This window comes from Orcinus orca, chromosome 11, assembly GCF_937001465.1.
Source record: "Orcinus orca chromosome 11, mOrcOrc1.1, whole genome shotgun sequence".
In the NCBI taxonomy this organism is placed as follows: Eukaryota; Metazoa; Chordata; class Mammalia; order Artiodactyla; family Delphinidae; genus Orcinus; species Orcinus orca.
In genome coordinates this window covers 72,442,662-72,463,409 of record NC_064569.1, presented here as the reverse complement: position 1 = coordinate 72,463,409, position 20,748 = coordinate 72,442,662, and the positions used below count along the sequence as shown (strand labels likewise).

Here is a 20,748-nt window from a genome sequence, read left to right as displayed (position 1 = left end):
TTAAAGTCCCCCACAATTATTGTGTTACTGTCGATTTCCTCTTTTATAGCTGTTAGCAGTTGCCTTATGTATTGAGGTGCTCCTATGTTGAGTGCATATATATTTATAATTGTTATATCTTCTTCTTGGATTGATCCCTTGATCATTATGTAGTGTCCTTCCTTGTCTCTTGTAACATTCTTTATTTTAAAGTCTATTTTATTTGATATGAGTATTGCTACTCCAGCTTTCTTTTGACTTCCATTTGCATGGAATATCTTTTTCCATCCCCTCACTTTCAGTCTGTATATGTCCCTAGGTCTTATGTGGGTCTCTTTTAGACAGCACATAGATGGGTCTTGTGTTTCTATCCATTCGGCAAGCCTATGTCTTTTGGTTGGAGCATTTAATCCATTCACGTTTAAGGTAATTATCGATATGTATGTTCCTATGACCATTTTCTTAATTGTTTTGGGTTTGCTTTTGTAGGTCCTTTTGTTCTCTTGTGTTTCCCACTTAGAGAAGTTCCTTTAGCATTTGTTGTGGAGCTGGTTTGGTGGTGATGAATTCTCTTAGCTTTTGCTTCTCTGTATAGCTTTTGATTTCTGCATCTAATATGAATGAGGTCCTTGTTGGGTAGAGTAACCTTGGTTGTAGGTTCTTCCCTTTCATCACTTTAAGTATATCATGGCACTCCCCTGTGGCTTGTAGTTTCTGCTAAGAAATCAGCTGTTAACCTTATGGAAGTTCCCTTCTATGGTATTTGTCATTTTTCCCTTGCTGCTTTCAATAATTTTTCTTTGTCTTTAATTTTTGCCAGTTTGATTACTATGTGTCTCAGCGTGTTTCTCCTTGGGTTTATCCTGTATGGGACTCTCTGTGCTTCCTGGACTTGGGTGGCTATTTCCTTACCCATGTTAACGAAGTTTTCGACTGTAATCTCTTCAAATATTTTCTTGGCTCCTTTCTCTCTCTCTTCTCCTTCTGGGACCCCTGTAATGCGAATGTTGTTGAGTTTAATGTTGTCCCAGAGGTCTCTTAGGCTGTCTTCATTTCTTTTCATTCTTTTTTCTTTATTCTGTTCCACATCAGTGAATTCCACCATTCTGTCTTACAGGTCACTCATCTGTTCTTCTGCCTCAGTTATTCTGCTATTGATTCATTGTAGTGTAATTTTCATTTCAGTTATTGTATTGTTCATCTCTGTTTGTTTGTTCTTTAATTCTTCTAGGTCTTTGTTAAACATTTCTTGCATCTTCTCGATCTTTGCCTCCATTCTTTTCCTGAGGTCCTGGATCATCTTCACTATCATTATTCTGAATTCTTTTTCTGGAAGGTTGCCTATCTCTGCTTCATTTCGTTGTTTTTCTGGGGGGTTATGTTGTTCCTTCATCTGGTACATAGCCCTCTGCCTTTTCATCTTGTCTATCTTTCTGTGAATGTGGTTACCGTTCCACAGGCTATAGGACAGTAGTTCTTCTTGCTTCTGCTGGCTGCCCTCTGGTGGATGAAGCTATCTATGAGGCTTGTGCAAGTTTCCTGATGGGAGGGACTGGTGGTAGATGGAGCTGACTGTTGCTCTGGTGGGCAGAGCTCAGTAAAACTTTAATCTGCTTGACTGCTGATGGGTGGGGCTGGGTTCCCTCCCTGTTGGTTGTTTGGCCTGAGGCAACACAACACTGGAGCCTACCTGGGCTCTTTGGTGGTGCTAATGACAGATTCTGGGAGGGCTCACGCTAAGCGGTACTTCCCAGAACTTCTGTTGCCAGTGTCCTTGTCCCCATGGTGAGCCACAGCCACCCCCCACCTCTTCAGGAGACCCTCCAACACTAGCAGGTAGGTCTGGTTCAGTCTTCCCTGGGGTCACTGCTCCTTCCCCTGGGTCCTGATGTGCACACTACTTTGTGTGTGTCCCCCAAGAGTGGAATCTCTGTTTCCCGCAGTCCTGTTGAAGTCCTGCAGTCAAATCTCACTAGCCTTCAAAGTCTGATTCTCTAGGAATTCCTCCTCCCATTGCCGGACCCCCAGGTTGGGAAGCCTGACGTGGGGCCCAGAACCTTCACTCCAGCGGGTGGACTTCTGTGGTATAAGTGTTCGCCAGTCTGTGAGTCACCCACCCAGCAGTTATGGGATTTGATGTTACTGTGATTGCGCCCCTCCTACCGTCTCATTGTGGCTTCTCCTTTGTCTTTGGATGTGGGGTATCTTTTTTGGTGAGTTCCAGTGTCTTCCTGTTGATGACTGTCCAGCAGCTAGTTGTGATTCTGGTGTTCTCGCAAGAGGGAGTGAGAGCACGTCCTTCTACTCTGCCATCTTGGTTCCTAGTCTGTGAATTAAATCTTAAAGCTAGTAAGTAACAACATGAGAATTCCAACCCAGTCACTCTGGTTCCATTCTGTACCTTTAACTATTTTTTTTTTTTTTTTTTTCTGTTACTGTGGCTTTATTATTTCATCCCAGGTTTGTTCTGTAATGTAGAAACAAAAGAAGGCCTAGGAGGTACTCTGTTCTATAAAGTCAGGGAACAGAACTGTTTTTAAAACAAAGTTGCATTAAATTGTTTCTTCCTATCTCCCTACATATAGTAGGATCAACACTGGCAACAGCAGAGATTTGCACTGCCTCACCTAATACTAGCCGAGAAGCCCTTTGAAATTGGAAGAGTTGGTTAGAACACATCCTGGGTAGAAGTTTGAAGGGGAAGGAGTATCTCAAACCCCTGAAGTAGAATAATCTGGGCAAGAACCAGCCCTATACAATACAAAACTTGAAGAATAAAAACAAAGGCCACAGGAAAGCCATGGTGTAGCCATCTTGTGAGATCTTCTATTAGGTTAAAGGAGTATAAAATGAATCATCTGAATGTGGGACTTCCCTTTTAAATTTTCAATTTTAAAGCAATAGAAACTGATCACCCTACCCAGAGCCAAAACTATATTACGAAGGCCCTATCCTGAAATATTCAGCTTGTACCAGAATAACTCCTACAAGCAGCACATTCACTACAAATAACTACTTTATTAGCAGTCCCACATTGAATCTACTTACTTGAAGAGCTTCCGAAATGTTTAAGATTCCAGAACTATCTTGAATTGCTCTTAGCATTAAAAAAGAGTAGATGGTGAAGGGCTGGTAGCCCAGCAGGCCTATTCAATAACCCTTATCTAAAAAAACATTCTTATATAAGCTAATTCAGACACACAAACTTTACCTGCTTCTGATTTAAGAGTTTTACTGGCAGAGAAAAAAAAAACCTGCGAGGAGACCCACTCCCTTTGCCACATAGCTCAGGCATATTTCTCCCCAACATTATTCAGACAGTGAGAGAAGCCAGGTCTCTCCAGTTTTAGTTCTCTTAGAGACATAAGATTGGCCAATAGCAGTTAGTCCTGAGTCAACCCCAAGGCACTATGATGTCAAAGGTACTTCATACCTACACCCCCAAACCAAAGAATTCACATAGAGATTAATATACTCTAGAAGGAATAAACATTTCAGATCGGCTTGTGACTACTGACCTGTCTCGTGTTTACACCGTAAGAAAAGCCGATATAATAGCTGTTTTCCTGGAAGCCTTTTCCTGGCAGTCACAACAGGAAGAGGCCTGTGAAGAACCTCAGGGAGCAGTCCTCTCCATTAGGCTGCAGCACTTAAGGTTTATCACAGGAAAAAACCCAGCGATTTAGTCCTTGGCATCCCCTACTCCATCCGCATTGATGGCAAACATAGCTTCAGCTTCAGGAAGACAAGGAGAGTCATAGATTTTGCAGATTCTGGTTTCCCCTCTTCCTTTTCTCAGGTACAGTCTTGTTGTTGAGGCATGAGCAATGATATTTCCTCCAATAGGTTTTTTAGGATCTGCAGCAAACATGGCTGCTCCATCCACTTGGGCTACCACCTGGTTGGTGATTACCACTGCTACACCAAACTCATCAGCAAGTCGCAGAAGCATCCGCAGAAACCTGGCCAAGTGCATCTGCCTGGCAGAAAGCTCACCTCGACCCGAATAGTCTGTTCTGTAGAGGGCGGTGGCACTGTCTACAATTAGCAGTGCATACCTGGACTCTACCATCATGGCTGACGCTTGATAAAGGAGCTGGGTCTGGTGGTCTGTGTTGAACCCTCGAGCATATGCTACATTATCCAGGACATCACTGCCAGAGAGGCCATATCTCTCAGCCACTGCTAGCAGCCGTTCTGGCCTAAAGGTACCCTCGGTGTCAATGTACATGGCCTTTCCTTCACCTCCACCTCGGTCAATGGGAAGCTGGCATGTTACAGCCAACGTATGACAGATCTGGGTCTTCCCAGTTCGGAATTCTCCAAACATCTCTGTGATGGATCCAGTCTCAATTCCTCCTTGAAGTAGTTTGTCAAGCTCTTTGGAGCCGGTAGTAATCTGTATGATCTCAGACCGCCTTTGGTGGAACTCAGTTGCAGTGGTGAAACCCATTGGAACTAATTTAGCTGCCTCAGTCAGAATTTTATCAGCTTTGGCTTCACTAATCCCCTTAATATTTATTAGCTCCTTCTTTGGTGCATAGGCAACAGCCTCCACAGTATGGAATCCAGCTTCTTCCAATTTCTTCACGTCATTGGCATGTATGCCACATTGCTCTAATCGAGAAATAGGTTGTGGGCCAAAGCTCTCTTCTTCCACTGAAGTATCTGCATTTGCTTCAAGCTGCATCTGCATAGCCATTACTTAGTGTTCAATACTGCACCCCACTTCTCTACGCCCTTGCTCCGGCCTTCTGCACGAAACCCAGGCGACTTTCAGCTCCTAACTGCGCTCCTGGGGCGCGTCTCAGCTCTCTTCAGGCCGCGGTCTCAGGCGGCAGCGCCCACTCCGTCTCCCTTTAACTATTTTGATGCAGTGCTTCAGTAGAATAAAAAGTTAATCTCATCCTGTTAACAGATATTGGACATCGTACTAGCTTTAGAGTGTGCAACAGTGAACAAGATGGGCATATTTCTTGCCCTTCAGAATTTGTCAGAGCAGGGTTTGTGCTCATGGACTCCTCAGTATGATGGATACACCAGAACCTCAGAGTGGGATGGTATTGGTGAGGTCGTGTATACTAACCCTCCCTCATGCATGAATCCCTTGTTTGGTGATGGAGAACTCAGCCTCTCATAAGGCAGCCAACCCCATTTCAAGGCAACTGTAGTTATTGAAGCATTCTTTCCTTTAATAAAAATGGAGAGATAGTACTGTTAATATTCATGGAGGTTAGCTTGCAAAGAACTCAACTGTAAGTGTCACTGCCTCAGCATATTTTCTTTGCAGAGAAGACTGTAAACTTTTACTTAGTAAGAATTTCCTGCTCCATTTAATGTATATGGCAGCAACTGTGGTACAATACAGTAAAATATTGTTACATCAAAAGTTTCCCAGCTCGTAGAAGCTCAAGGATTTCTCTATGAGAAATGCTGACCATTTCCATGTGATTTAGTGGTTTTTTGAGCAATTCCAGTTTCAGATGGCAAAACCAGATTGTATTTTTCATTGGTAAACAATTTCATATCTACACTAGGTGGCAGTAGATAAATGAGAATAATGTGTCTGCAAGCACTCTTTCTGGACAGCTCACCCAAGATTAAAAGGAAAGCGAGTCAGCCTCAAGTTTCTTATCTTTGCCTCAACTCTGGACTCGAGCTGATAGGAAGAAGGTTGTGCGTTCTGCTCTGTGGAATGGCCAGAAAGAAACATAGGTGTTGGTGGGCCAAGCAGATAGTCCTACATGGTTCTAATTCCTTCTTTACTGTAGTGTGGGAATTATTGGGAGTATACACCTCTACTTCTGACACAAGTGGCTGGATAGATGTAAATGCTTATTAATATTTCCAAAACTACAGCTGTACCCATCAAACTTGATAAGTGCTGTTAAAATAATTCCACTCCTCTTACCACAGTCCCTGACTGTTGCAGTGTTGTCCTCACTGTTAACCACTACTTTATTCTTGATACTCCACATGTTCCTGTCAGATTGATCTTTCTAAAGCACATTTTAGCCTCCAGTTTTTCTGTGCCTTCCCAAATTCCTTCACCCCTCACAATTTGACCCTTGCCACCCTCTCTTGTCGCTGCCCTGTGCAGCAGTATCGTGTCAGCATTCTGCCTCTATGCTCAGGGAGGCTTGTAACCTCATCTCTGTCTCTCTCTTTTTGCTTTTGTTTTATAAACCTTTTCTAAAGGAGCCATCACAAGCTCTGTTTCCTCCACGGGAAGCCTTTCTCACTAAGTGCTCAGTCAAGTTTCTCCTTTGAGGTTCATCAGTATGCTTTTTGCTGGTAGCATTTATTTGATACCAAGTTCTGCTCTCTCTCTTGCCCTTTGTTTACTTCTTTGTATTCATAATGTTTAGTAAATAAATGGTGATCATGTGGTTTCTTTCCCTTTTTGTTTTTCTGAATTCTGAAATAATCTCCCTCAGAAGTAGTCACCACTCTAATTATTCCCTTGCTTTTCTTTCAAATTTTACTATTTATGATTGAATCAGTAATGAGATTTTTTTTTCATTTTGGATAGTTTTAAACTTTATATAAATGGAATCATACTGCATATATTTTACTATAGCCTCCTTTATTTAGCATTAAAATCCTGAGATTCATGTGCATGGATTCTGAATTCATACATTCATATGTTGTTGCAGATAGTTGTATTTCATTCATTTTCACAGCTGTATAGGATTTCAGTGAATTTACTACGGTAGTAATTCCCATGATTATACATTTATTCTACTGTTGATAAACAGGTGGGGATTTCTGATTGTGGTTTGTTTTTCTAATTAATTTACTGTTTATTGACATATAGTTGATTTACAATGTTGTGTTAGTTTCTGCAAGACTGTGGTTTGTTTCCGTTTTTGCCATTACAGTGTTGCTCTAAACAATGTCAGCATCATTGAGCTTTCTAGCTTTTGCAGTCTTGTAGGTGTTAAGCAGTATTTTGCTTTAATCATCCCTTTTCTAATTACTACTAATGTTTCTGAAAATCTCTTCATATTCTAGATAACTGTTAGGTTTTCTGTAATTTTTTCCTTAGGATTGCTCTTCTTTTCACATTGATTTGTAGGTTTTTCTTATATATTTTAGGTATTTGTCCTTTTTCAGTTTCAGATATAATATCTCCTCCTATTCCATTATCTGATTGTTAACTTTGTGGTAACCATTGTTAAACAGAAATCCTTAATTTTGGGGCAAACAGATGGATCAATTTTTTTTTTAATTTATTTAGTTTTTGCCTTATGGTTTTACTTTTGCAGCTTTTAAGATATTCTTCTCTACCCTGGGTCAGAAAGATATTCTTACACATTAACTTCTACTAACTTTGTAGTTTTAACATACCATTTAGGTTTATAATTTATCTGCTGTCCATCTTTGTATGTAGTATTAGGCAGGGGTCTATTTAGTGAGCCCATTTTCTTAGGTACAAGTCATCCTTCCTCTATTGATTTGTGGCACCATTTTTCCTTTGTATTTGTTTTCCATATATACAGGGCTTTGCTTCTGAACTCTTTATCGGATTGCTTCCTATTTTTTAAAGACTTCTTTAATGTCTTTATATGAGTTTTTTTTCTTTAAAGGTCATATGCATTTTTGGGGTTTTTTCCTGATGTATTTAAAAATTTCTATGGCATTATAAATTATGATTTTTAAAAATTTACATTTTCTGTGTGCTGAAGTACAGACAGGTAATTGACTTTGTATATCAATTTTGGATCTAGTAAACTCTCTTAGTTTTAATGATTCAGCAGTAGATTCTTTTGGGATTTCTTTATAGATAATTATATATGAATGACCATTTTTATTTCTTCTGTTCTAATTCTTACATCATAATGCTTTTATTTCCTTTTCTTGTCTTACTGAACTGGCTAGGATTTTTTTCTGCATCTTTTGAGGTGGGTCATTTCATTTTATTTTTAAAATCCCTTAATAGGTGAATCCCATTGATTTTCTAATGTAAAAGCAACTTTTTATTCCTGGGATAAATTCAACTTGCTCACAATGATCTTTTCTTATATATTGTTAGATTTGATAGGCTAATATTTTATTTAAAATTTTTGTATCCATGCTAATATATGGATATTTTCATTTTAGAATATATTAGGAAATACCCTCTAGATTATTAGAAATGGCATCCACTTTCCTATGGTATAAAAATCTAATATTAGCTTTTTTTAATGTATATATACAGATTAATCCAAAGCTTGATGTAGTCGATTTGCAGACCTCTACTCCCCCTGTTGTGGACATCCTTTCTTTTGATTCTACCACAGTAAGTTTTCTTTGGCATTTAAATGGTATTTAATTGTTTGGCACAATCCATTTTCCTTAAAAAGTGTGTGGGAGGGCTTCCCTGGTGGCACAGTGGTTGAGAGTCTGCCTGCCGATGCAGGGGATATGGGTTCGTGCCTCAGTCCGGGAAGATCCCACATGCCACGGAGTGGCTGGGCCCGTGAGCCATGGCTGCTGAGCCTGTGCATCCGGAGCCTGTTGCTCCGCAATGGGAGAGGCCACAACAGTGAGAGGCCCGTGTACCACAAAAAAAAAAAAAAAAAAAAAAGTGTGTGGGAGAGAACATAAAAAATGGGCTAAATAGCCTAACACCTTAGCATAGAAAAAACCTTGTACAAAAGTCATATTTACAATGTGTCTAAATAACCACAAGGGGGAGCAGTACCAATTTCTAGAAAAGCCTCAATTTGAGGACCTGAGCTCAGTAGAATCCATACCGTCTCATCTCCCGTTAAGGTGCCACCCATGTGACATTTCACTTGCTGTCACAGAACAGATTTCCTTCTTTGGTAATTGCCTTTCAGAGGTGCTAAACTTACGTCTAGTCTCCTTAGAAGGTGTAAGAAAAGCAATCATTTCCCTTTGTTCGTCTCTCTTGAAGGATAATCCAGAAATTAAGAAGTATTTCTAACACTTGCAATTTTGTTTTAAAAAATTTCATACATATAATTTATTTACTAAGTGTATCCAAAGACTTCAAAAATTGAGAGTTTTAGCATTTCAATTTGAGTCTGCTTAATCTTTGCAAAGCAGATTATTTCTGCCATCAATTCTGCTAGTCAGGGCAAAACTAGCTATAAGAACGAATGGGAGGACTTCCCTGGTGGTGCAGTGGTTAAGAATTCGCCTGCCAAAGCAAGGGACACGGGTTCGAGCCCTAGTCCGGGAAGATCCCACATGCCGTGGAGCAAGTGCTCCGCAACGGGAGAGGCCACAACAGTGAGAGGCCTGCGTACCACCAAAAAAAAAAAAAAAAATTAACTAGACATCGAATTCTTGCCACAGTGCTTAGCTTATAGTAGGTGCTCAATACTTATGTTCAATGAATTACTCAAAAGTCTCACTGTTGAAATTTACAAATTCTGGTGAGTTGGGTTTTTGCCCCACTGGTGAGAGGAGCAAAAGGTAGGTGGTTTTTGAGATGTGCTGCCTTCTTGTGAGGTAGTTGGTAGACTAAAATTGGGTGTTTCTGGCCTAGAAGATATCAGAGATCATCAAAAATCTTTGATCAGAGCTTTGAGACTCACTCTCCCTGCCATTACCCTTTGAAATTTGCAAAACCTCATGACCTGAGGAATCCATGTGTTCTCAGTACTGTGCTATGGAGGTGGGCATAAGTGCCACCTAGCAAGCGATAGCAGGGTGTCTGTCCCTGGATGGTAATGCAGAAGTGCCAAAGTCAAGTGTCCATGTTATAGAACCCTAACTCGGGAATACAGGGTACGCGGGATTTCAAAAAGACAATTCTTTTTTTGTTTTTTTAATTGAAGTATAGTTGATTTACAATGTTGTGTTAATGTCTGCTGTACAGCAAAGTAATTCAGTTATACATATATATAATTCTTTTTCATATTCTTTTCCACTATGGTTTATCTCAGGATATTGAATATAGTTCCCTGTGCTATATAGTAGGACCTTGTTGTGTACCCATTCTATATGTAATAGTTTGCATCTGCTAACCCCAGACTCTTAGTCCATTCCCCCCCTCCCCCTTGGCAACCACAAGTCTGTTCTGTACAGGGAAGACAATTTTTAATAATAAACATGTGACACGTTTGCAGTTGTGTTACAAAGCAGAATAATAAGACTGAAGAGTACAGTTATTACCCACATAAGGGATACTATTAGGCTGAATTATATGATATTGCCATTTTGTAGGCAAAAACGATCTAATACATATCAGTGATTTCCCATGGTTCAGCCCCACACATAAGCATTAAAAGGAAGACTCCACTGTTACTTTGAGTTGTGTGCTTGATGCTACATAAAAATAAAACAAACAAAACAAAAACTTGTTTGCTATAAGTTGGTTTCGAATTAGGCTAATGATGTCCCCCTTAGATTTTTTTACAATCTGGAAGATAGCTGCTTGCCTCCTGGCAAGACATAAGGACTCCTGATTTTATTTATTTTACTGACACATTTTCTGAAGACAGATATTCATGAAGCATTTAGATTTTTATAAAGAGTATCTTTAAAGAGCTTTCCTTTAAATTTTCAATGTATGTGTCTTTCTTTTAGCCCATTGATAGATAAGTGGTTAGAAAACTAAAGTGCAATCACTGTAATTGTTTGCCTTTCCATTAATCTAGTGGTAATTCTTAATCTGTCATCTCCTCTGTATCGGCTGCTTTTCTTTTGCTTCTGCACAACAAATCAAACATAAATGTAAAGGAGATTTGTTTCTATTCTGGCATGAAGCACTATTGTGGTGTGAACTTTGCATGTAATTATAATGAAAAGACACAGAGAAGTATTGGAAGAAAAAAAGAAAGAAAAGCAGTATTTACAGATGGTTTTGGTTTTTGTTATTGTGGTTGCTGTTTATTTTGGGGATTTGTTTGTTTGGTTTTTGCAGACTGGAAGAAAGTTTCTTTAGAAATTCATTTTCATCAAGATGAGATGTAAAAAGGTTACTCTTTAAAACTTAGTTTGTGAAATTTCTTAGGATAAAAGCAGGTTTTTTATGGTGTAAGAAATAGTTGGCTTCTGTTCCTGTTTTGACTTGATTTAATATTACATTCAGGATGATTTCTAGATCTAAGTGTACTGATATCTATGCTCTGATGCCTTCTTACAACAGAGAAGAAATTATGGCATACAGTGTAACAGTTGGTATCTTTGTGGCTTGCACTTGTGTCTCTAATGCCAGGCAGGAAATTTGATACAATATTTCGGGATCAAAATAAGCTGTTCCCAATCTGCATTTTTAAAGCTTTGTTGTAAAAAAAAAAAAAAAAAGTTTCCGTAAAGGGATATACTGGCTGTCACATAGACATAGTTTAAAAATGTTGATCTCAAATTTCTGAATCTTATTCCAATTATGTTGTCTCTTGCTATTTGCTGATCTTCTAAAGATTATTTAGTTCAAGATTCCCATTGAGTCTTTTAATGTTTTCATTTATTCTATTAGAAATAGATGAAGGTTTTGTCATCAAAATTGTACAAGGCATTTAGCATTAGCACATGTGGTGTGGCTATATCCTCAGCTCCTCTCTCCCCAAAGGCAAATAAGACAGTAATTTCTCTTCTGTGTCCTTATATAAAGTGGTGTTTTTTTAAATACTAACTAAACAGAGCTTATTTAAAATACTCTAGGATTATTAAAATTGTTATTTTTAGGTAAACTGTATTCCTAAGTTTTGATGTATTTTATTACTATTTGTCCAACAAATGAACATAATGAAATTGATGATCTTGCTAGTATTACTCTGATTGACTCAAAACACTGGACTCAGAGAACTCAGAGTGTCCTTGTCTTTACTCTGGCAACTGTGTAGAGTATGAATGTAGTATTTATGCCTTTCTTTAGAATTAGGGACAGTTTTCAGGTTAAATTAATTATTTACAATAAACTGAGAATCTGAAGTTATATCATAGAAGAAAATCAAGGTCTACAGTCTTTTCTTGCTCCATCAGTCAAATATTTAAAGCCACACTGCATGGAGGCATCATATGATATACTGAAGACAGGATGTCAAGCTGGCCGCCTCACCTCAAGAAACTTACAGCCAAGCCAGAGAGAAATAACAGTGTAAGAAGTAAGTGGCAGTTTCAAGATACTAGATGCTAAGGGTATATGATTGTCAAAGGAAAGGTTGTTAACAGAAGGATTCAGAAAAGGTCATGAATGGGCTAGAGGAAACTAGAAGACTTCTCTAGCAGAAAACATTTGACCAGTTCTTGACCTGACCGAAGATGGGTAGGATTTTGATAGAGACATTCCAGGTGGGGAAAGCAAGGTATAAGTAGATGCCTTAGAAGTAATTGAAAATACAATACGTACCATGGTAATAAAAGTGCAGCCGTCTAATCTGGAGTCTCTGCGTTGCCTAACTCAATGGATAGCAGATGTGGTAGGATGCTGGGAGCATACCTACTCACACATATTTTTAGCTCTCAATCAGTACTTCTTGAGTAACAAAATATACCTGCCCCAGAGAAGCCTACATTGTATATTCTAGAGGAGGAGACAAGCAATTCACAGATTTAAAAAAAGTAGACCATATAGTATAGTAGACGAAAACAATGCAAAGGTGTAAATAGCACCGAAGTTAGGTAGGAAGAAGGGTGCATTTAGATAGTATGGCCAGGACAAGAGTCATGTGAAAGGTGACGTTTGTGGAAGGAACTGAAGGAATGACGTGAACAAGTTAGATGACTATCTGGGAAGGTACTCCAGGCCATGGGAGCAGTGCTGGAAGACCAGATTGGGAGTGAGGAGCCGCCACTGGAGGGTTTCCTGCAGAGAAAGGGGCATAATCTCATGAGTGTTTTAACAGGGTCACTCTGGCTACTGTGTTGAGAATCAGCTGGGGGTGATGGTGGAGGGGAGCAAAGAGACCAGTTCGGAAGCTAATGAAATCATCAGACAGAAGGCAGAAGTGGCTTGATCCAGGGCCGTAACAGAGGAGGTGGTGTTAAGCGATCTGATTCTGGATGTATTTTGAAGGTGGAGCCAATGGACTGGATGTCCGCTGTGGGATTCCCTGTCTCCTTTCCCCAGGGATAGTAAGGCGCAGCCCTGAGTAATCTCAGGGTGGCCCAGCTTATCTCCTGGCTCAGCATCATTTGGCCAGAGGGGTTGCTGAGAGAAAAAAAGATTTGTGATTTTCCTATCTTCTTTTCTGGGATTAGGAAGGTGATCAGCTGAATCAAAGCAAGAGAGACTGTGCTGTTTCTGTGACTTTGAGAACCACAGTGGTAAAACATAGTCCTCCTTCCTAGGTGTCCTTTAGGTTTGCATTTTTCAGCGATGTTTATTGGTTTCCCTTTTGGAAAGGCTGTCGCATCAGCCTATTTTTAGGAAGAAAAAAGTTATCCACTTTCATGGAGATTGTCATATAATATATGCTCTCTGAAAAATATTGATATATTGATAAAATAAAAGGACATACAAAGAGTAAACTTACAGCTGCAGAGAGGATATCTCCATGGTTGTTGTGGCAACAGTTCGTCCTGGTTACTAGACAACATTGCGTAACCAGTTCAGAGCTATTCCAGTTCCTAACTGCTTATGTAAGCAAAGATTTGGAAAGACTTACTTGAAAGAACACAGTGTATGAAACCTAAATGTTCAAAACTAAAATTTGTAACTTGAAAGTGTAAAATGGCAATATGTGATGCATTGTCCCCAGATACCTCATTTACCTTTCCAGGAAAATCAATAAAAACCATGTTGTGCAAACCTCCTGCTTACACTGCTTTTCTGTATGCTAACATTCCTGCATTTACCTATAAACAGCTTCTAAATTTGGAGGTAGGTGAAATTCTTTTTTAAGTGTTTGAACTTTGCAACAGTTTATAAGGTAGCATTTGATTTGTAAATTCGGGGCATATGATTTTTGAAACTAGATATGTTTGTAACGTTGTTGCTTGCTAAGCTTTAGGAAACAGACATGTTCATGGTATCTTTAGACATCAGTTCAGTGGCCCTCGGGACTTTTCTGCTCCCACTCGAAGTGTTTGAAAGAAAATGAATACAGGCATTTGTAAAATCCACCTATGGACTGTACACAGAGGTGCTTTCCACAGTTTATCCTCATTTTATTATCCTCATTTTTTATCCTCATTTAGTCTTAATTTCAAATGATAGTGAATATGTCAAGTGAGATACAGTGATTCTTTTTTTTTTTTTTTTTTAATCCAGTGTCTCAAAAAGTTAAGATGCTTAGTAGGAGTAAAAGATGAATTCTTATCAGGGCTGAGAAATAATTTTAAAACATTACCCTTTGAAATTGAAAGAGATAAAGTAATTAAATTGTCAAAGCATTTTAAAAATAAGACATACATGATAAAACTAACAAGTAAATAAGAAGAAATACACTTCCACAAATCTCTCACCCTTTAGAATAGAAAACACATTTATGGTTTTTTCAGATACAAGTTATTTTAGAGATAGAGAAAACATTAGAGAGGAAGAGACGATTTCCAAATTCGTTGCATCCTTGCTTTAGAAGTACATCATGACCTATATGTTATAAGAACTACCAACAGTTGTGAATGTGATAGCTGACCTTTAAAAAAAAATGTGTTTTGGGGATTATAGAAAAAAAAACAAGCAACTAAAACTTTTAGTCTGTTAAAGGAATGTGGCTTTTTTTTTTTAAAGCTGATTTACTAAGATAGTACAATTGTAAAAAGAGAGTAATAGTGTGGGTCAGAGGGTTTCTTTTTTCCTCCAAATAAAATATACTTTTTGATAAAAGTCATAATAATCATAAGTCCCAAATGTTTGATTTAACTATCCTTAACGACTTAACTAATTTGAGCCTCATTCCCTTTAAGTTTCAAGGTCACCGAGAAAGAAAGCTTACATTAATGAGTGTTTCCTTTTACCAAAAATTTTATACTAAGTAAATTTTTAAGCATAGTCCTAGTTAAAAATTTATGCAGTGAAACTGGTCTTTATAACCTGTTGACAAAAGTGATTTAGGACTTAAACTTTTCTTTATGAAATGTAAAGAGAGAGAGAACTCTACAAAAGGATTTTATAAAACATGCTATTTGGGAGCCCAACAGACTAAATACGTTTTTTAATTTCCTTTAGAAAATTAGCACATTTCTGGGAACTGGAGGTTTTGATGTTCCAGGTATTATTTCTGCCTTCCAACTTCCTGCACTACTGTATTTCTAAACTGCTGCAGTCATCTGGACTGTCACAGGCCTGGGAATCTAAGCCACATCCCCAGTTCCCACAGTTGAAACTGAGGCGTGCAGAAAATGCCCGACAGCCTCAGCCCACACACCCAGTAACAACTGGTTTCTTCCTCTTCCTGTGGAAGAGCAACATCCTCGGAGATGAGAAGAAATGCACCCTGAGGAATGCAGGAACAGCAGTGAGCTTTTCACACAGGAAATTACTAGGGGAGCATTCTGCAAAGTGCTTGTCTCCTGGACTGTCAGCCCATAATGAGCTTCCTGCTGACCTGGAGGATGGTTTACTATGGAGCTAAATGCCGTTGGCAGGTCTATCAGAGTTGCCTGGAAGATAGCGAGCTTCTCTTTCAGCTGTTCTGTACATTACACCCATCTGGTTTTGAGTAATTTGGTGCTGCTTATACAGTGAAGCTAGTTGGCTTTGCTCCTTTATTTAGGCACCTGACAGCTAATTGTTCGGTGGAAGTAGTCAGCAAGTCTGCTGAAATGAATTTTTCAGTCAGTTCTTTGTGCTTTATGAAGTCAGGTTATGTGAACTATATTAGGACTTCAGAGGGATTAAAACCCTCGTAATCTGAGTGAACTGGCTGCTGATGCCCAGTGCTGGTTCTTGCCGAGTTCCATCTATGTCTTTCAGTCTCCTTGCTTTTACTTTCTGAAACAGTCAGGCATCAGTAGAAGATATCATACTGTGTGCACAATCATACATCCTTGAGCACACAGAAAACTCTGCTGCTTCAAACCAGCCAGTCCACCAACCCCTATAATTTAAACATTGAGACTGACTTGGAATGACTTTTACAACTGAAGAATGTTCTGGTATCATTTTTTTCCCCTAATTCCTATGTATTTTCTTTTTCCTTTACTTGAGATAATGATGGCCACTGTAAAGCCCAGTTTTTATATCATATGTTCTTTTTAAACTGCTTTCCAGATCACTACAGAATTTTGGTGGGTTTCAGCATTTATGGTGGCAAAATTCCTTTACTTTTCATGTATTTGTTTGGATTATTTTACTGAAGCACATAAGAGTTACATGTTGTTTGTTTTAAGTTGAAGGGGAGATGGAGAAAAGGAATGTCAGGCATTTCCTCTTCCTTTCAGAATGTCTTTTTAATGAACATTCCTCTTCCCTCCTATGAACAAACCATCTTAACTCAGTGAGGGGCCTCTAAGTGTCTAAGTTTCTAACAAACCAACTTCTTTCCTTTGTTCCTTCAGCCCTAGAGTTAGTTGCTTCATGCATTTACTATTTCTTCTCACCTCTGTGATCCCTTTTAGCCTTTGCAGACTTCCAAACCTTTTTAACCAGTTCCCTATATTAAATTCTCTCTGCTAAAATAACTGTTGTGGTTTCTGTTTTCCTGCTGGATCCTGAATGATCATCCTAAAGATCCTAAACCATCCTAGAGAAATAGAAGTACAGAAAAAGACTTGTATCCAAGGATGTTTATTTCAGCATTACTTATAACAACAAATGGACACAAGTCAAATATCCTTTAAGAGAGTATTAGTTAAATAAAACTATAGTACATCAAGTGATGGAATATTATATAGCCATGCCATGTTTAACAACAGCTAAATGCATGTGTATGATTCTGAATTTGATTCTGGGTCAGTAGAAGAATTGCTATAAAGAACATCACTATGCCAGTTGACAAAAATTGAGCATGGGCTTTACCTCCTTGGTAGGGCTTTGTAGTTACTTTTCTTTTACTGCTCTTCCCATGTCCCCAACCTCACCCAATCAATTATTTTCATTTTTTTGTTTGTTCTTTTTTTTTTTTTTTTTTTAAGAAAGAGTATTCTTTGTGGCAAGAATTGTGTGTGCCTAAGTTTTCTTTGGTGGTGTTATTGCTATTCATTCTCGTGTGTGCAGATATTATTTCCTTTGTGGAATAGGTGATAGTCAGTTTCCATCAGATTTGGCTACAGTGTGAATTTTATGAAGTGAATCCTATTTTCCATTGACTTTTATTTTTAAGCAGAGCTACGTTTTCTTGGTAAATATTCTGTTTATTGGGCTGGAAATCTTATGGGCTACGCTTGAAAGCATGCCCAAATCCATAATTACAGTGTTACAGTAATAGTACACCTTGTTCCCATAGCTGAAACTTTAAAAGACATTTTGTAATTCACTCGGAAAGTTCTTCTGTTTGAAGCTACAGGTTCAGTAGAATGAATCTGTGTCCCATTTTGTCCATTCTCTAAGCTTGATATTGTGTAAACTAAATTCATTTTAAATGACATCTAGCATCAGGCAAAGTACCAGAGTAAATGTTATTCTAAATTCAGAAACAATGCATTTTAGGGATAATAATTAATCATCTAATGAAATTTTAATTATTTGTTGATAAATAATTACTTGTTTTAAACAGAACTGGAAATGCATTATTTTAAGATAAAGTGAAGACAGTTGTGTGCTTTGGAAAATCAGTTGAAATTTTGAAGAATTTGACTAAGAAATGCACTCTCCCAGATTTGTACTTTTAGAAAATTCTGTGTACTTTCTGTAAAATTCAGTACACAGTAAAATTACTGAAAAAAATTCAAGCTGTTAACACTATTTAAAAACTTTGTTCTTTTTCAAGAAATCGTTTATATATGTTCTGTGAATTATAAATGCCATAAAACTATGGCTGTTTTACATTTTGGGCACTAATCTATCAGAGAGTCAGTCACACCCTCTTCCTCCCAACTCAGGGAAAACAACCTCTTTCTGATATACAATTAAATGACATGAAAAATTTTAAACAAATAATATGTTTTTCAAAATATCACCATTTTTTAAATTGAGTAAACTGATACGTTTATGACACAGAATTGAGGAAAAAAAATTCTATTTAAAAATAAATTATCTCTTCCCTGAAATGTATTTGAAACTTTCTATTTAGAGAGCAATAGTTTTCCCTAAGGTATTATATGATTAATATTTTAATCAAGCATTAGGATCTTGTTATTTCTGTTACTATGTGCTATGATTATTTTTATGTATTTATTAGTCAAGCGAAATGACATTCCTGGGGTTTATCTCAAATTATGTTTTATTTGTTTATTTTTAGTTTTGCTTTGGCACTTTTTCCAGGCAGTTCTCTTGGCAACAGTGGCATTGCTTCTACTTGTCATGTTTTATGCAATTAAGCTCTTCCAGTATATTCCCCATCACAACTTATTTCATGCAAATGTTCTAGCTGTTGTATCCAGCCATTAACTTATATAATTTTTCCTACAGTATTTTTAGTCAAACTTATTTTCCTAAATGTAAAGGAAAAATGAATTTTATGAGAAGCTAAACAATGAAATTTTAATGGAAAAAAATCAGAATGTACTGAAAGTTTTTGTCTTTTCCTCCTGCCTCTACCCTTCCTGGTGCCAGTCCTCACACCAGGGTGGGAGATTTGGATCTGACCACATTAACTAGGATTTGCTTTTTTTCCTCTGCTGCTTATATACCTGGCACAAGAAAATCTGGAGTACTGGTAGACTGTATGTGGAGACTGTGGCCAACCAGCTTGTTAGAGTAGCAAAACGAGTACATATGGAATTAATTACTCTCCTGCCATAGCTCTGCAGACCCCAAATGAGTAAATCTTGGCAGGAATAGAAAATCTTTCAGAGTACTAACCACAGATGAGCTGTATTTCTGCAGGAGCTGAGCTCAGGGCAGTGAACCTTTGGTGTGCAGCATCACGAAGGGAAGTGACTCAGCCTAAGTTAGGGGCTGACTCAATGGACATTGTTCATTCATTTCTCAAAAATGAACATGCCAGGCACTAGATAGGAGTAGGGGGTTGAGAGGGAGGAGGATGAATGTGGGTTATAATGATAAGCAAAAGCTATCATGGAAAGTTACATAGTACAGTGACAGTATGAATTGTGGGCATTTGACTAAGTCAGGAGTATAGGTGAGGCGAAATCACAGAAAGTGTCCCTGAAAAAGTTGTCTTAAGCTGAGATATAAAACCTTGCTATTCAAAATGTGGTCCATGGTTTGTTTGAGCATCACCTGGGAGCTTCTTAGAAATGCAGAGTCTTGGGTCCCACCCCAGACCTACTGCATCAGACTCTGCATTTTAATAAGATCCCCAGGTGATTTATGTGTTCATTAAAGTTTGAGAAGTGCTGATCTAAAGCTTCAGTAAGAGTGGATGTGAGAAGATTAGGAGTAGTGGAGTGTTCTAGGCAGAGGGAACTGTGTATGCAAAGACTGGCTTGCAGGGACCTTGGTATGCTCTAGTGACTGAGAAGAGGGCTGGAGCCCAGGGATAGGCAGGAGAATGTGGTATCAGGACAGCCAAGAGAGGAGTGTTTAAAGAAGATGGGAGTGTCGACATTGCTGAAAGCCAAGAGAAGGATTTTTATAATAATCAATTTAGCAGAAATTTTTGGTTACCTTTTGGAGAGCTTTTTCAATGGACTAATACAGGTGCGAGCCAGTATGAAGTGAGTTGAACAGTGAGTGGAGGGGGCAGGGTGAGCAAAGAGACAGCTAGAATAGATTATTCTTTCTTTGATTGAATACATTTGCTGTGTGTCTATTATATACCAAGCAATGAGAATGCACAGATGAAAGAGTCCAATAATAGTGATAAATGCCTAAGTTGCTATGGGAGTAGTACATCAGTGGAGTGGTTAACTAAGGAGTGTGTATGTGTGTGTGTGTGTGTGTGTACACATGAGCATGTGTGTGAGTGCTAGAAAATTTGGGTGGGGGACAGAAAACTTAATCAGAGATAACTTCCTGGAAATGGTTGAAAGTTGAGCTGTTTCTTTAAGAATTTGCCTACCATTATGCAGAACACGGACAGAGTTCAGCATTTGTATAGGTGATAAGGCTTAAGAGGGGATGGTGAATTCAGGGAACCATGACAAGAGCAAATTTGAGTTTTAGGACAGTTACTCTAGAGGTGTGATAAAGGAGGGCTTAGAGGGAGGTGAGGCTGGGAGGCATGAAAATTAGGAGGCAAGTGCAGTCATAATCTAGATACGGAGTGGGGGGGTGCTTGATCTTGAGCAGTAACATAGGGGGAAATGAAGAAGAGGAGACTGAGCTGTGAGATCTTGAAGAGAAAGAGTTAAGTTCTGTTTACTGATTAGACATAGGAGAGGGAAGACTCTAGAATAGCTCCCAAATTTGAAGCTCCTGAGTAGATAATGGCACTGTTTACCAAGATAGGACAGAGACCGGTCTTGGGTATGGAGCATCCAGGCAGAAGTATAGATCTGGGAATCTTTAATTGATCGATCAAGCCGTGAGGTCCCACAGGGTGATCCCTGAACTGCAGCTTCATACTAAATACGGTCATGATTATGACAAATAGATGATCACCAGTAATCTCATCTCATTCATCAGGAGTGGTAATTAGAAGACTGTTTGCTTGAATAATGCTGGTTATTTGGTGAATACTGTGACTGAAATATAAAGCAGATAAAACTGGTTGCATTTAATGGCTGTAAGTAGCAGACGTGCATTAGTGGTGTCCCGGCTTCCTTTTTTAAGAACTTCATGCTTACTCCTCTGGGTATGTGTTTAGTGTAGATAAATTTTCATGATTCTTAACCACACTTTTAATAAAGTTATAGAATGTA

The 20,748-nt window shown here is 38.5% G+C and overlaps 2 protein-coding genes across 6 annotated transcripts in view; one reads left to right on the top strand and one right to left on the bottom strand.

Annotated features, from left to right (window-relative positions):
* The window catches only part of POC1B (POC1 centriolar protein B), a 108,828-nt gene that overhangs the window by 62,312 nt on the left and 25,768 nt on the right, over positions 1-20,748 (top strand). For 4 of the 5 annotated variants that reach the window (XM_033415487.2, XM_004285112.3, XM_033415490.2 and 1 more), the window contains one exon: positions 8,180-8,260. The exons of the other annotated variant lie outside the window; for it this stretch is intronic. In XM_033415487.2, the coding sequence (XP_033271378.1) occupies positions 8,180-8,260 (81 nt within the window). The remainder of the gene's footprint in view (positions 1-8,179; positions 8,261-20,748) is intronic. 5 annotated transcript variants of the gene reach the window in all.
* LOC101279275 (DNA repair protein RAD51 homolog 1) lies at positions 3,186-4,832 on the bottom strand. Its single transcript, XM_012538813.3, has one exon. The coding sequence runs from the start codon at positions 4,679-4,681 to the stop codon at positions 3,662-3,664; it is 1,020 nt and encodes a 339-aa protein (XP_012394267.1). The 5' UTR covers positions 4,682-4,832; the 3' UTR covers positions 3,186-3,661.

Excerpts from the sequence above, each read along its gene's own strand:
- LOC101279275 (XM_012538813.3), bottom strand. The coding sequence starts at position 4,681 with ATGGCTATGCAGATGCAGCTTGAAGCAAATGCAGATACTTCAGTGGAA.